Source organism: Lolium rigidum, chromosome 1, assembly GCF_022539505.1.
Source record: "Lolium rigidum isolate FL_2022 chromosome 1, APGP_CSIRO_Lrig_0.1, whole genome shotgun sequence".
In the NCBI taxonomy this organism is placed as follows: domain Eukaryota; kingdom Viridiplantae; phylum Streptophyta; class Magnoliopsida; order Poales; family Poaceae; genus Lolium; species Lolium rigidum.
Genome location: NC_061508.1, coordinates 278972195 through 278987683, shown reverse-complemented (window position 1 = coordinate 278987683; position 15489 = coordinate 278972195). Strand labels below are relative to the sequence as shown.

General features: G+C 43.3%; 2 protein-coding genes and 1 pseudogene across 2 annotated transcripts; 2 read left to right on the top strand and 1 right to left on the bottom strand.

Moving 5' to 3' along the window:
- The first annotated feature begins 877 nt into the window (after nucleotides 1–877).
- On the top strand, nucleotides 878–6480 carry LOC124694590 (annotated as a pseudogene).
- A 1759-nt stretch (nucleotides 6481–8239) lies between these two features.
- Nucleotides 8240–11359, top strand: LOC124694579 (protein RMD5 homolog). The gene is made up of 2 exons (XM_047227552.1): nucleotides 8240–8388; nucleotides 9975–11359. The coding sequence occupies exon 2, from the start codon at nucleotides 10010–10012 to the stop codon at nucleotides 11168–11170; it is 1161 nt and encodes a 386-aa protein (XP_047083508.1). The 5' UTR covers nucleotides 8240–8388; nucleotides 9975–10009; the 3' UTR covers nucleotides 11171–11359.
- A 710-nt stretch (nucleotides 11360–12069) lies between these two features.
- Nucleotides 12070–13134, bottom strand: LOC124659177. Its single transcript, XM_047197114.1, has one exon. It carries the CDS (start codon nucleotides 13132–13134, stop codon nucleotides 12070–12072), a length of 1065 nt encoding a protein of 354 aa, XP_047053070.1.
- Nucleotides 13135–15489: the final 2355 nt, after the last annotated feature.

Below are 15489 nucleotides of genomic sequence, written 5' to 3'. Positions count from 1 at the left end.
TGGGTATCTGGTGATCTGACGCCGTAGGCTTAAGATATAAGCAATGAAAGGTTAGGTTTTATTTTTTTGCTACTACCTCCGTCATAAGCCATTTGTAGAAAGCTATATTTCGAAGTGGAGGTAGTTAGTAGTAATACGGAATTGTGAATGACATTTATTTTCTGGTGAAGTTGCCAAATCTGCTGTTAAGGCGGCTAAATTTGGTCCATTTGTGGGCAATCAACATTAGTTTCTGTAATTACATGCTGATTTCTGGGCTTGTGCTAAGAGGTGTCAGGCCATGTGTCATCATCTTGCAGAAACGTAACAGGAAGGCAACCATTCGGCTAATAATAGTTCCGATATACCTCTGTCTATTGCTCAGCATCCTTCAACGAGTCATCAACAATTTGTTGGACAAACCAAAATACAAGTGTGGCTGCAAGTGTGTTAATGTGAATGGTTCAGTTCCGTGCCAAAATGTGTGCGGAATTCAGTACTCTACACTGGATCAGGCTGGCAGTTGCCCTATACCAAATCCTCCAGAATGGCCTGTTCTCCTGCAAGTGCCCCGCCCCGAGTATCGTGCCATCCAGGATTCCTCTAAATTGTTCACAGGCCTTCCGGATGCGTCATGCAGAAAATCACAATCCTGCCCGGCCAGTATACCCTTCACGGGAACAAATGAAAGTCTATCTACCAGTAAGTAATCTGTAATATGTATAATTTACATATTTTTAATCCCCCAGAGTCATTTAGCCTATTGGAATTAGAAGAATTTTTTGCGTTTTGTACGCTAATTTCTTTGTTCGCAGTAACAACGGAAATAAGGGTGATAGTACGCTCTTTTAATATACCATATTTGTCTAACCATCAGTTTTGCTTGTTTGTTTGACAGGTGTCATGCAGAACATGTTCATAGACTCGCCACTTACAAATCTTTCTGATTTTACAAGCATATCTACTCTTCTCCTTGTAAGTTAAAATAACCAGATTACTACTTCTAGTTCTACGTATGTTTCTGTATGGAAAACCGCTGGTCGAAAGTTCGAAACTTGCTTTCTTATCATGCAATTTCAGGGGACAGATGTACCAGGTACTTCTACGGGCTTCATTGATCCTGCTTTTATCTCGGGTGCACCCATTTATGTACTTCAATCTCAATGCAAGCCCATGGATTTAGTTACAGTCCACACTACCATTAATGCTGTTAATGTTCAGAAAGGTAAAGTATTGCTACTTCTCTTTCTCACTGTAATGGTCTAGCATAATTATTCCTATATTTGTGTATTTCGCGAGAACCATCAACTTCTATACATTCCCTTTTTTTGAGCTGAATTCTATACATTCCCTCAATGATGCTCTGTGTATTATAATTTATGTGCCTCTTCTGAGTGTTTGGTTTAAAAGGTTCATATCTGAATTTCCAAATTTCGTTTAGCAGAGATAAAATGTGTTCAAGGTCTACCCTTGTGGCGGAATAGTTCAATAACAATCAATGAGGAGACATTTAAGGGTTACCGGAAAGGGAAAACTGGGGAAGGGATAAGTGAAGTTGCAATGGGTATGTCACCTTTCCTTCTCCATGCCTACATTACTCTTGTTTCATTACATGTGGGCATTAACGCACGTGTAACACTAACTACTTCTGCTTTATAGCCTATGATTTCCAGGACTCAAACGAGAAGCGTTTCAATGTGCTTGCAATTTATAACTCGACTTACCAGAATATCTCTTATATTCCAATGCCATTCGGACTTCTGCGTGTTTCACGATCACTGAATGCGGTGAGTTCTATGTTCTTCATCGAGAACAACACTGAATCATCACTATTAATTATCAGCCCGTTGAGATACAAAAATCAATCCCCCAATGACATATTGCTTGACATATTTGTAGGTCTCAAATGCCTATCTCCAATTTCTAAAAGGTCAAGGTTCAGGCATAAAAATGTTGCTCGAGTTCTCAAAAGAAATGCCTAAGCAAGCAACTCGTCTGACGATTGATTTTTCTTCTCTTGCTGGTCCTCTCTTTTTTGAATGGGTTGTCGCATTGCTTTTCCCGGTAAGTTGTATCAGAGTTGACAATAATTTTTTTTATTACTAGAAATTGGATTGAATATAACAGGATATCTAGCATACCATAGAAAGTTACACAGAGTAAATGGGCTGCAATGTTTGAACCTCTTGAGTTGTAATGCAGGTTATGCTGACATACCTTGTATATGAGAAGCAACAAAAGCTCCGAACAATGATGAAAATGCACGGGCTTGGGAACGGCCCTTACTGGATTATCTACTACGCCTACTTCCTTACTTTGTCTACAGTGTATCTTTTGTTATTTGTCATTTTTGGATCCGTCATAGGTAACAAGTTATCCGACTATGGCTGTTTGAACAAAATAGTAGTTATCAAGTCATTTATCTAATGAGTTGTTACTTTGAAGGTCTAAGTTTTTTCAAGGAGAACGACTACAGTATCCAGTTTGTTTTCCTCTTCAGTTTCATTAACCTGCAGATTGTATTATCCTTCTTAGCTGCAGCATTCTTTTCAAAAGTTAATACTGCTCAAGGTATAAAAAACTGTGCCATTTTATTTCCGTGTGCATCCTATTGTTCAGTGCTGAAAAATGTGTGATGTTTCTGATTCTTATCTTATTTATACCAGCAATTGCATACTTGTACATATTTGGATCAGGGTTAATGGCAGGATCTCTTATTCGCAATTTTATTGAAGGTGGAAAATTTCCATGTAAGTTCAGTGATTATTGAAATATTTTTTTAGGTTTCTACTTATTGAAAGTTGAAATTAACTTGTTAATAGATTTTTTTTATAGTTTTATCCATGCCTTAGCAAGTAAATACCATTTTTCTGATGAAATATATACCATCCACTTTTGGACCCAGTCTTGTCTATTCCAGTTTCATGATCTTGTGGTAAACCAGGATGAAATTATTGTGTAATATTTTCTTGTGTTACTGCAGCACATTGGATTACAGTTCTGGAGATAATACCTGCATTTTCTTTATACCGAGGATTATATGAGCTTAGCCAATATGCCATTAGGGCTTCGGAAACAGGAAATCCTGGCATGCGATGGAGTGATCTAAGTGATGATTCAAATGGAATGAGGAATGTGCTGATCATTATTATTGTCGAGTGGTTGGTTTTGCTTCCTGTTGCATATTATTTTGACCATGCTGCTGCAGTTGGACACAGATCAAGTCCCATTTCTATAGTCAAACGTCTTCTAAGGAAGAATCCCACTTGGAGAAAGATAGCTGTTAACGAAGTAGCCGATAGGCCTGCTAATGATGTTCATGTAGAAATGGAGAAGCTAGACATTATCGAAGAAGTAAGTTATTATGTTACAGTTCATCGCTCCTGCACATAGTTCAATTTTCCACCTTTCACTTGGTCTATGTGTAGTTTCAAATTTTGGAATTACCTGTAAGGTTCCATTATTTTTCTACTGAACTATAACAATTACCTTCTTTTTCTAATGTAGGGGCACTTTCCCCAATTTCATTTGCATGAAACTGATAAAACAGTACATTCAGGTTCTGGAAACATATCAGAGATTCATAGTGAAACTTTGCTCTAACATCACCAACAACAGCTCAAATAAAATGAAAAGCAAAGCTCTTTTGTGTTTTAACGGAAAAAAAGACAGCTCAAAACCACACCAATAAACAACTTACGTCCGCACTATTAAGATAGAAGCAAATGATCAACTGACTCTTTCTCATTACATAATAAACATTTCTCAGTACCTACCACCCTCTTTTAAGTACGTTATCACTAGTCAAATTGCTATTCCTAAACAGCAACCACACAAAAACCTTGATTAAAAAAAGTACTTTTAGAGACCATAACTTCTTGAAGGGGCTTCTTATTTGATTAACTTTCAGAGCTACATACAGAGAGTCTACAGAGAAAACCCCAGAGTTGTTCAAAAGCCACTTACACAGTTACACCTATCCCATTTTTCAAAGAGATACACATTTTCACATCTCTCTTTGAACCCGTGCCACAAAACTGCAGGTTCCCTCGCAAATTCATACATTTTTTTTTCCGAAATGGAAACCGCAGCCCCAGCCTCTGCATTAATTGATGCATGCGGCGTTTATTGCATTATTGAAAAGTATGTCTTACAAAAGTTTACATCATGGGTCGCATAGGGTTGATACATGAATCAACCATTTAAAAAAGAGAGATAACATGGAGCGGCTCTGCACTAACATGTTAACCTAAGATCAAATCTGGCTGTATCCAAATCCTTCACAAATTCATACATATATCATTCTGAAGTATTTTTACAATTAGTGCAATTTGTTTGTATGGCAAAATATTACCTTTTAAGTATGAATAAACATGCATATAAGATGTCACCTGCTACTTTATATGTTTCTGACATATTACTTTGGCATGGTGGAATCACAGAGGAAGACTGTTGATCAAGTACTACAGCAACAGTACAGTGGCTATGCTGTTATATGTGACGATCTCAAGAAAGTATATCATGGAAAGGATGGCAACCCTGATAAGCATGCTGTTCGAGGTCTATCACTTGCTTTACCATACGGAGAGTGTTTGGGTATTCTTGGTCCTAATGGAGCTGGCAAGAGCTCTTTTATTAGCATGGTTTGTCACCAGATCTCTTATTTGATATGCTATATCTAAAGTTCCAAACTCTGTTACAATGTGAAACACTCCTTTCTGTTAAAAAATATTCATTTTCCTTTACACATATAATTTATAATCCTATCCATACTGATTTTTTTTTGGTGATCTTCTATATACTCATGTTTATTGTGGGTTAATTTAACCAGCTTTCTTCAGGATCAAATTACTAAATCACTAAATGAACTCCTCAATGTTCCGAATTAAGTAGTATCGTTGGTTAATTGGGATGACTTAATCCAATTGTAACTTTCATTTTTCTTGCTGATGCTTGACAGATGATTGGATTCACAAAGCCAACATCAGGGAATGCATTTGTACAGGATTTCAGCATACATACTGACATGGATAACATCTACAACAGCATGGGGGTTTGCCCACAGAATGAGTAGGATATGTACCTCTTTGTTATAAATAATTTCTAAGTGGTCAAGTTCATGAAAATGCCTTCTCATTTTCACATTATGTTGTCTCTGTTTTGGGATGCAGTATGCGTTGGGAGATGCTGACTGGCAGAGAACATCTCCAGTTTTATGGTCGCCTGAAGAGTCTCAATGGCTCTACTTTGGACCTTGTAAGTTGTACCGGTTCACTAATTTCATAGCTCACTAGCATAATATCTAAGGTGAATCCAAGAAATGATCTGCATATAAAACCTATATATGTTGTTTGTAATTCTTAACTTTCTCTACTATGTTTGTATTCACCTAGTAAGTTATGTAAGATAAACCTATTTGTTCTATGGAGTTCCATAAAAACCTGAACAGAAAACTTACTGGAATGACACTGATTTATAGGCTGTTGAAGAATCTTTAAGAAGTGTAAATTTACTTCTTGGTGGTGCTGCTGATAAGCAAGTTAGGAAGTACAGCGGTGGCATGAAGAGGCGTCTTAGTGTCGCAATCTCACTGATTGGACACGCTAAAGTATAGCTTTCAACGTCATCTTTTATTTCTTCAGCCACCTATAAATCCATGCTTATACTTTCATAAATGCACCTCAGGTAGTGTACATGGATGAGCCCAGTACTGGACTGGATCCAGCCTCGAGGAAGAGTCTCTGGAGTGCAGTGAAGCAAGCAAAGCAAGATAGAGCAATCATACTTACGAGTAACCTTCAACCTATAACCATTGTTCACTTGTGTTTGCCCATAGTTTCATCTTCCATGGTAGCATTAGAGCACTGATTCTCTTTGGCATGTCTACAGCCCATTCCATGGAAGAAGCTGAAGCTCTCTGCGATCGGCTGTGTATTATGGTAGATGGAAGGCTCCAATGCATAGGAAGGCCTCAAGAGGTACATGATCATGTTGCAACCTCCCCTCCATAATTTAAGATCCATCGTGACATTGCTGTTTACATCAAGTAATCGGAAATCCATATTGCAGCTCAGAGCTAGATATGGAGGCTATTATGTCCTCACGATGACAACATCCTCAGAGTACGAACACGAGGTTGAAAATTTGGTACTGAAGCTCTCACCGAATGCAAGAAAGGTATATCATTTGTCAGGAACACAGAAATATGAGCTGTCGAAGCAAGAAGTTAGGATTGCAGATGTCTTTATGGCTGTGGAGAATTTCAAGAAGAGAGTTGAAGTGCAAGCATGGGGCCTTGCAGACACCACCATGGAAGATGTGTTTGTCAAAGTTGCCACAGGGGCGCAGTCGAGTGACCAACTCTCTTAGCCTGGCAAAACATCCTACTTGTGACGTTTCTCTGTACACTAGGTAGATTTTTTTTTTAGAAGCCAATGATTTGCTTGACTTATAGGTGGTTGTATGTGTGTGATTATCATTACGTTCAAGATGTATATGCTTATGAGTTATGAGTACAATCAGAAAATGTACCTAATGCCAGCTTTTATTCTTTATGTAATACTACATGATTTTTATCCTTATCTGTGGGCATTATTTTCCCTGTTGTTGTGCTGTTGCTTTCATGCGTACTTCTTGGTCCATTACTAGATAACAACCGTATTGGCATCATTCACTCCCATGTAAGATAGCTTCAGAAGTTAAATTATCTGTGTCTGCACTTCAGTTTGACTTCTGTGGGATTTTTTCATTCTATCAAAATATTCAAACTAACTACATATATTTGAATACATGAGCATCGATCACTGATTCCATTGCTCGTAAGCAATTTTCACTAGTCTCCTTATCCCTATCCTACATATAATGTATGATCAATCATTTGCAATGATTGATAGACACTTCTCTTACTTATCTTTATCAGGGTGAAAATAGATCTTTTGATTGGAAATTCAGGACTCCTCCCGGTGTTTGAACCTAGCTTAAAAGCTATATAAAAGAGTCAATCTCAGGCGTGCAATTCGGCACTAGAACTTCTAGCCGCAAAACAAAGTTAATGAACTTGCATTAAACCCCCAACTCTATTAGAGAAACACATAAGACAAACAAAATAGTGTGGAAGAGTATGTAATAGACATGAGACTATCCCTTTTAAGGGAAATACTTCTTACAACAATAAAACTCATTGGAGCACTTGCAGTTATGTTAGTGTTGTGTTTGACATTTATATGACTTCTACCGAAAACTTCACTTACCGGGTAGAGTTCCATGGTGAATTATATATGGATATCCATCAACTAACATGATTAACATCGAAACTGGAAAGCCAGAGGTAGATAGTGAAAGTATGTACCCTTTTCCGTGTCGGAATGCAACATTGATGTTTTTCCGGGAAAAGTACCTAAGAGTTAACGGAGGCTTGCATAGTTCTAGTAACAATACATTTAATATGATGAGCTCGAAACAATAAAAATGATGCCATTAATGACACAACTATGGTGAAGACGAGTTTGAAGGAAATTGACAAACCGACCACTACGATGAGTACATATATCTTCTTATACACGCAGAAGTTTCCGCGGGGCATTTAACATGTGAGGTTTTGAGAGAGGTAACAATGACGTATAATATTGCGGCACAGTTGGTTCCACTATGCTAAGTTTTTTTAAGGGACCGCGACGCATACATAATTACATGCCTAAAGTAGGCTTGAGGTTGGTGAACTTTTATTTAATACGGAGTATAACATGATCGACTCTTCGATTACATTACTTGCACGAACATCAAGATGTCGGCGATGATTGCTTGGTTACATTAGGAAACACACGTCGAATGTGACAAAATTTATTGGTTTGATGGTTTACTCCCTTTATGCTAGGTCCAAAATCGATAAAGGAGGAGATGATCTTGTCGTTCAATTTGATATTACCTTAGTAACCTTTTATATATCTGCATATAGTTTGACTTAAAATGGGCCACAGAAGTTTCTTTAAAATAAAAAAATAGAGTATGAAAAAATAGTCTAAAAATATGTTTTCTTTTATTAATAAGTAGGAGTAGCTAATATGTTTTTCTTTTGAATCAAATATCTACTCTCCATCCACGCTCAAAATCCCATATTATCTCCACGGTAGACGCCACCGTGCCGTAGCTTTACTTCCTCTTCCTCTCGCAAGTCCGTGAGACCTACCCAACCAAAGCTGACCCAATGCGGCTCTAAAAAAATCTCTCCTTTACACTACCACCGCTGTGCCGCCGTGCCGTGGTTCAGACGTCACCGTCGACGAGCCATCCCCGCTCGCAAGGCCCCGATCTCTCGTATACACTTCGGGGCAGTGGAGGCATCCCCCACCCGTCGACGATAGCAACCGCTCGCTCCCAGAAAAGTCCTCCCGCCACCACACGCTCGACCAGGTTCGTCTGCCTCCGTTTTTTCTTCGATTTCGCTCAAATTCGAGCTCAAAATTCCACACCTAACGGGATCCAGGGAGAGGAAGAAGATTTGATGGGAGGGGAGGGGTTTGGGTGGCGATGCCATGGTGAGCCGGGAAAGAAAGAAGAAGATTGGGCATGGGAGGGGCGGGGATGGCCGGGAGAGGAACAATGAGCGATAGCAATTCTGCCGGTTGGTGTCTGCTAGAGCCGCTGATTGCAAATTTTCATCTGTTGTCAAATTGTTGTCCAACAGATGGGGAAATTGAGTGAAGTTCACTGCAATTTCGCTAATTTTGCTACTGCTTATGTTGAAGAAATTGTACCCTGCTTTTTTATGTCCCAGTTCTGCAAATTTTGCATTGTTAAAACATTCCCTATTTGGTACTTCTTTTTTGTTTTGGTACATTTATTATGAATTATTTCTTGTGTTGTACGAATTATTCCCTCGAATTATAGCGTTTGAAGAAATAACCATTACAAAGTTGGTTACAAAGTATTGATAAAATATAGGCAAACATGATATAGGAAAGATTATATACGGGTGCCGCTGGAGTTAGCTAAAATATAGGGGAGGAGTCATTTTAGGGGAGTCCCCTACAGAAAGATATAGGGGGGGAAAATATAGGGGTCCTGGTGGACTTGCTCTAATGACCTATTTTGGCTGTGTGGCAGACAGAGAGCAATAAAATTCTTCTTTATCTATAAAAAATTGTGTTTGCAATCATGTCCTCGAGAGCCAATACATAGGTATCTTTTTTTTTTGTTGCGAATGAATACATAGGTATCTTATGCACATGGCACCTTAGCTTAATGATTTCATGAAACCCACTGACTTAGTGTGAACAAGTTTTAAACGACGATTCATGGTCAAAAAATTGCAGGCTGCTCTGATTTGGGAGCACTAGACAGTCAGTGGTTATCAACTGAGAGAGAAAGGTTATAATGGTAGCATGGTGTTGCCTTCTATTTGCTTTATTGGTGCAGCTTAAGGAGAATGTGTGATCGTTTTGACAACTTGTTTTATAGGTGTCACTGTCATTGCAGAATAGCACTATTTGTTCTGCCGATGAGCTCCTAAGATACTATGAGCACTGCTAGTGTTCGGCCAACGTCCTGAGTTTTAGTGTAGTACAAGATGAGGAGAAATTTTAATGTTGAATACTTTCTTTAATTGTTTAGTGGCAACATGAGGAGAAATTTCAATGTTGAATACTATCTTTAATGTTTTAGTGGCAAAGATTGTTTATTTTTTCTCATAGATTCTTGATCACAATAGGTTTATTCACCATACTGAAGTATTCCCTCTATTCCAAATTAGTTGACTAGGCTTTGGTCAGATTTGGTTTATATACACATGTATCTAGATGCATTTCAGAGTATAGATTTGTTTATTTTTGGAAAAAAAGCTGCGTCAACTAATTTGGAGGGGAGGAAGTATTAATTATACGCTTTAGTTTCTACATTCTGAATCGTCAGCAGCTAGACATTTGTTATGTATCTTCCATTTATTTTTTGCTTCATTATAGTTTTCTGAACGAATTATGATTTTTCACATTTGCATGCAGTGCCAAAACTGTGCTGCTTAGTTTGGTGCACTACAATGGAGATTGACAATCTAAGAGAGGCCTTTGACCGAGTTGTCGAAAAGCGTACCTTATCTTCTACCAAAGTTCAGGAAGCTATTGATCAGATAGTGAATGAAGTTACGCAGGCAATATCAAAGATGCAGATGATGAATACAGATTCCATGGACAGTTGTGACCATTCACACATCCTTGCAGAACTGAAGGCCAAGCTGAACGAAGTGGCGCCATTGAACCAGCTCGAAGGCTGTCAAAAGGAATTGAATGTTGCTCTGAGCAAATATCTCAAGCTCCTTGAAAAGTCTTTTAATCCAGATATATCAAAGGCATATAGAAATGTGGATTTTGAGGCTTCCACAATAAACAACATAATAGCAAATCATTTCTACCGCCAGGGCCTCTTTGATCTCGGAGACTCCTTTGTCCATGAGTGTGGTGAGTCAGATGGGTCTTACCTGAAATCATCGTTTCAAGAGATGTATGGAATTCTTGAAGCAATGAAAGCCAGAAACCTTGAGCCTGCACTCAGCTGGGCTGCCAAGAACCATGATCAGCTGTTGCAGAATAGCTCGATGCTTGAGCTGAAGCTCCATTCTCTTCAGTTTGTTGAGATACTTACTAATAAAGGAAGTAAAGACGAGGCTTTGCAATATGCAAGGACTCACCTGGGTCCCTTTGCCTTCATGCACGAGGCGGAGATCCCAAGGCTGATGGCTTGCCTTATCTGGGATCGGCTTGATCAGTCCCCATATGCCGAGTTCGTGTCATCAACGCAATGGGAGAAGCTATCTGAGGAGCTAATCCATCAGTTCTGCAGCATCTTGGGACAGTCCAGCGACAGCCCACTTAATGTAGCTATATCAGCTGGTTTTCAAGGACTGCCGACCTTGTTGAAGCTAACCATGGTAATGGCTGCCAAAAAACAGGAGTGGCAGGCCATGAAACAGCTTCCTGTCCCCATAGACATTGGACCCGAGTTCCAGTACCACTCTGTGTTTGTATGCCCAGTTCTGAGAGAGCAGTCAAGTGACGAGAACCCTCCGATGCTGATGCCCTGTGGACACGCTGTATCGAAGCAATCGATCATGAAGCTATCAAAGAGCAGCTCCAGAACTTTCAAGTGCCCTTACTGCCCCTCTGAGGCGGTAGCTTCGCAGTGCAAGCAGCTTCGTTTCTAGATTGTTTCATCTTTTCCAGATCAAAATCTGTTATACAAGTGGGTTCTTCATGTTTTCTGTTCAACCCATCCAATAACTTTCATGTAATATAGTCTTGTATCTTTATTGAATTCTGGATGTTAATCTGTACAGTAGCAAATCCCAGTCTGTTGCTAAAATGTCAACTGAACACAAAAATAAGTTTCATCATGTCATTTTAAATCCTGAACGTCCATGGTGTGTTGGTGTTACAGTTGGTACTTGGCAGCACAGTGCTGCTGTCAACTGAATTTACCAATTGAAATCACACAAATTTGAGCCCATGGTACAGTATAGTTACTGCTATGGCTTCAGCTTATATATGTGGTGGCTTCAGCTTATATATGTGGTTACTTTATGGAGTTTTTCTGGGGCTATTTTACGATCAACGGCAAGTGGTTTCCTCTGTTTTTGTCTGCAAACCTGAAAGCTTGTGAAGGCTATCAAGGAGGATATAAGAAAGGGGTTGAGATTGTTCATGGATTATTCCTTAAATCAGTCAGTCGTTGCGAGATGTTTAGATTCCAGTACATGTATTCGACAATTAATGAGCATGAATTTTGCGTCCAGGGAGCTTTATTTCCTCTTTGAGAGAATTCCATAACAATTCATCAAGGTCTAATGTTAGAAAAAAACCCGTGGAATTTCACGGATGCAATACAAAGAAATCATGTAGTCTGCAAAACTCTAACATCAAATGCGCGAGAATTTAGATACTTCTAGCTACTACAGAATTCCCAAGAACTACTCATGTCTCTGGTACTACTGCCATTGCCCCTAGGAACAAAGAAATTTCCTCCTCGATCTCCTGATAGCTCCTTCCGCGAGGACAAGAACTGGCTTCTGACGATGTTGGTCGGACATCAGCTCTCAGCGCTGGCCTAGTAGAGATAATGGAAGGCTTGGCCGGAGCCGCGTGTCCCGGGATACTGGCCGGTGCCGGTGTGGGAGCGCTGGAAGTCCTGGGTCTGCCAATGCGCCGCGTAGGTGTTGTCCATGTGGGGGTAAGCGAAGTTGTCGTCCATGCCCATGGTGTGCTCGAGCGGCAGCGTGTCGGCGTAGTCCCCGCCGGTGAGGTCCTGGGCGGAGGAGTAGTGCTCAGGGGCCAGAGCGCCGTCGGCGAAGTAGGGGTAGTACCCAACCGGCATGGGCGCGTTCCACGAGCCGTGGGCGGGGTAGCACATGGTCAGATCGGGCCAGGTGTAACCGGCATTGCCGCCGTAGCCGCCCGGCGCCTGCGTGCCGTCGACGGGGCCCAAGTAGGAGCTACTGCCGCCGCCGACGCACTCGAGGCCGCGCTCCGGCTCCATCAGGAACTGCTCGAGTTGGCCGCCGTGCTCGTTGCTCCCGCCGTGGCAGGTCATCGTCTGAGGTTCGAAGCCGGCGTAGCCCAGCGCGAGGTACTGCGGCGCGACGGCGGCGTCGTCGGACTCGGAAGCATCATCATCATCACCGGGCGCCGCGACATGTTCCAGCGCGAGCCGGTCGTCGGCGGGCAAGCCCAGAGCCGCCATCCTGTCGCGCGCGGCCTGCAGCGCGGAGTCGATGGCCTCGAGCACCTCCCGCGCCTCGTGGGGCGCCATGTCGTTGAGCGCCGGGTCCCAGTCGGGCAGCGCGCCGGGCCGCGCCCTGGCGAGCTTGGCCCTCTCCTTGCCCAGCTCGGCCTCGAGGTAGCTCCGGTGCGTGTGCCGCGCGCGGGCATCCGGCGTGACGGCGGCGGCGGCGCGGTACCGCTCGAGGACGCCCTCCTCCGACTCCCACACGAGCGTAGCCCCTGCCCCGGCGGCGCCGGGGGTGGCCGGGGCGCAGACGAGCGCGACGGGGACGCCGCAGAGCGTGGAGAGCTCCGACGCCTTCTTCTGGAGGCCTTTGGACCGCTTGGCGTACCTGGCGGCGCGCGACCGCGCGTTCTCGATGAACCTCACGTCGACCTTGCGGGGCGGCATTGCTGGTGATCGACGGCGAGCGCTTCTTCCCTCTACTGCTCCGATCAGATCGCTTTAGCTTGTTGCGGCTCTCCGGCGGGGCGGCCGGTAGGCATATATAGAATCCCGGGAGGTGGACGCGGACTCGTGCTCGGCTCTGTGGAACGCGGCGGCGCCCCCATAGCTGCTAGGCAGTAGGCCAGTAGGCCGATTAAGCGCCATAATCTTGCATTAGCTCTAAACAAATGATGATGCCGCTGCTAGGTGACGGGTACTGCTCCGGAAAGTTTAGCTTTTGATCCGATGTCAGTGGCGGATTAAGACAGACAAAGCTCACCGTGATTAACCGGAAAAGGAAGGTCCTAGGTTTTGCAAACCGGTTGGAGCCCGACTTCTGACAGGAACAATCAATGCGAGATCTTTGATTTCAGCACGATATTAGTGCCTCCGGCCGAGACGTTTGGTAGTTTGGGTCTATTTCTTGCATGTTAGTGAGATAGGAGTGCCTGTTGAGAATAGGAATTCCTATTTGACGCCCGTTGCGACCGTTAGCGCATCGACGCGCATCCCTCAGACGCAACGGGCCGGTCCACGATGGTCAGGAGGCGGTGGTGGATCTCGCCGGAGAGGTTGAAGACGACCGCACCGATGACGGGGACGATGCGGCTGGTCGTGGCGTCGTCGACAAGGAGAGGCCTGGACCTCGCCGGAGACGGGGACGACGCGGCTCGCCGCGGCATCGCCGACGGAGGCGAGGAATGGAACTTAGTGTGTGTGTGGGGGGGGGGGGGGGGGAGGCGAGGAGCTCGCCGACGACTTAGGGTGCAGGTGCGGGGAGCTCCCCGACCTTCAAATCGGGGGAGGGGGGTTTAGAGGGAGGCTGAGGGCGGCGGCGGATCGGCGGTGGGCTGCGGTGGAGGAAGGCGGGGCGGTGAGGCAACATTTCAGCGGTGCTGGCCGCGGGTGGTGGGCCTGGCCGGCGGTGGCAGCGAGGGGACTGACGGGGAAGAAGATAAAAGGAAGAAGAAAAAAAATGGGGCCCACAAGACGTTGTTGCACCCATTGAGAACGGGCCATGCATCAGAAAACGTCACTCGTTTGGCAGCCTGTGCAAAATTTTTTGGTCCAGTAGAAACGAAGGGCTCAGTTTGTTTGGTTTCATACAAGCCCAACTTTATCCTCACCACTTATCCACATGGTGACCTTACCTCTCACCTATCGAAAAGCTTGATGCTGCTGTCACGAAGCCTTGACACCACGTTAGTGCCCGGAAAGACCACCATGCTACTCTCGCCGATGATGGCCAAAGCAGCGTGCGCAAGACTGGGCTGAATATGATAGGTCGAAGCTTAAGATGTACTCCCTCTGTTCGTCTTTAATCGACGCGGGAATGCATGCATGCTCTACTAAGCCAACATCAGTTTTGCGTCGACTAAATAAAGACAGAGGTAGTAGCACAAGAAGAACGTCACCACCATGACATAGCCACTACACCTACATGGTTACCGACATGGATTACTACCTACCACATACCATAACCATCACCACAATGACACCGCCGGTCATGCCCGTCACAACATCACCACGTTGACGAACACCATCATGACACCGCCGTTCATGCCCGTCAGAAGCATTACAATGTCGCCGACGACTTCGCCGAACACTACCATGACACCGCCGGTCACGCCCATCACAGGCATAACCACGTCACCGAACACAAAGACGAACGTCACCATGACACCACCGTTCACGCCCGTCATAAGCATCACCATGTCACTGACCACGAAGCTGAATACCACCATAACACCGCCGGTCACACCGATCATAATCATCACCACGTCGCCGACCACGAAGACGAACATCACCCTAAGTACTGCTGATTCGAACATTCCGCTAGATATAGGAAAAATACTGCTTTAAGAACCATGCGATGAAAAATGTGAGTAAATGGAGGCAACCAAATGATTTTGTGTCTCCACTCATTAAAAAAAAGGGAGCGAGTCTGAGACTTAAATAAGTCTCAAGTCTCAGTCGCTGACATCACTAGCTTATTAAGGCGTGAACTACTTTAGTTTTGAGTTTTGGCATCCAGTTTTGTGTATTCGTATTTTTCACTAGAAAAAATAATATGTGCAACCATTTAAGACATAAGAAAAATCTTAGTAGCAATTTACGTGTAAAAGACTCAGTTGCAACCCACATATAAGTGAAAATTCTTAGTTGCGATGCATGCGTAACTGAAAAAATCTCGGTTGCAACCCACATGTATGTGGAAATTCTTAGTTGCAATGGAAAAATCTCAGTTGCAACGCTCATGTAATTGGAAAAAATATCAGTTGCAACCCACATGTAAGTGGAAATTCTTAGTTGCGATGC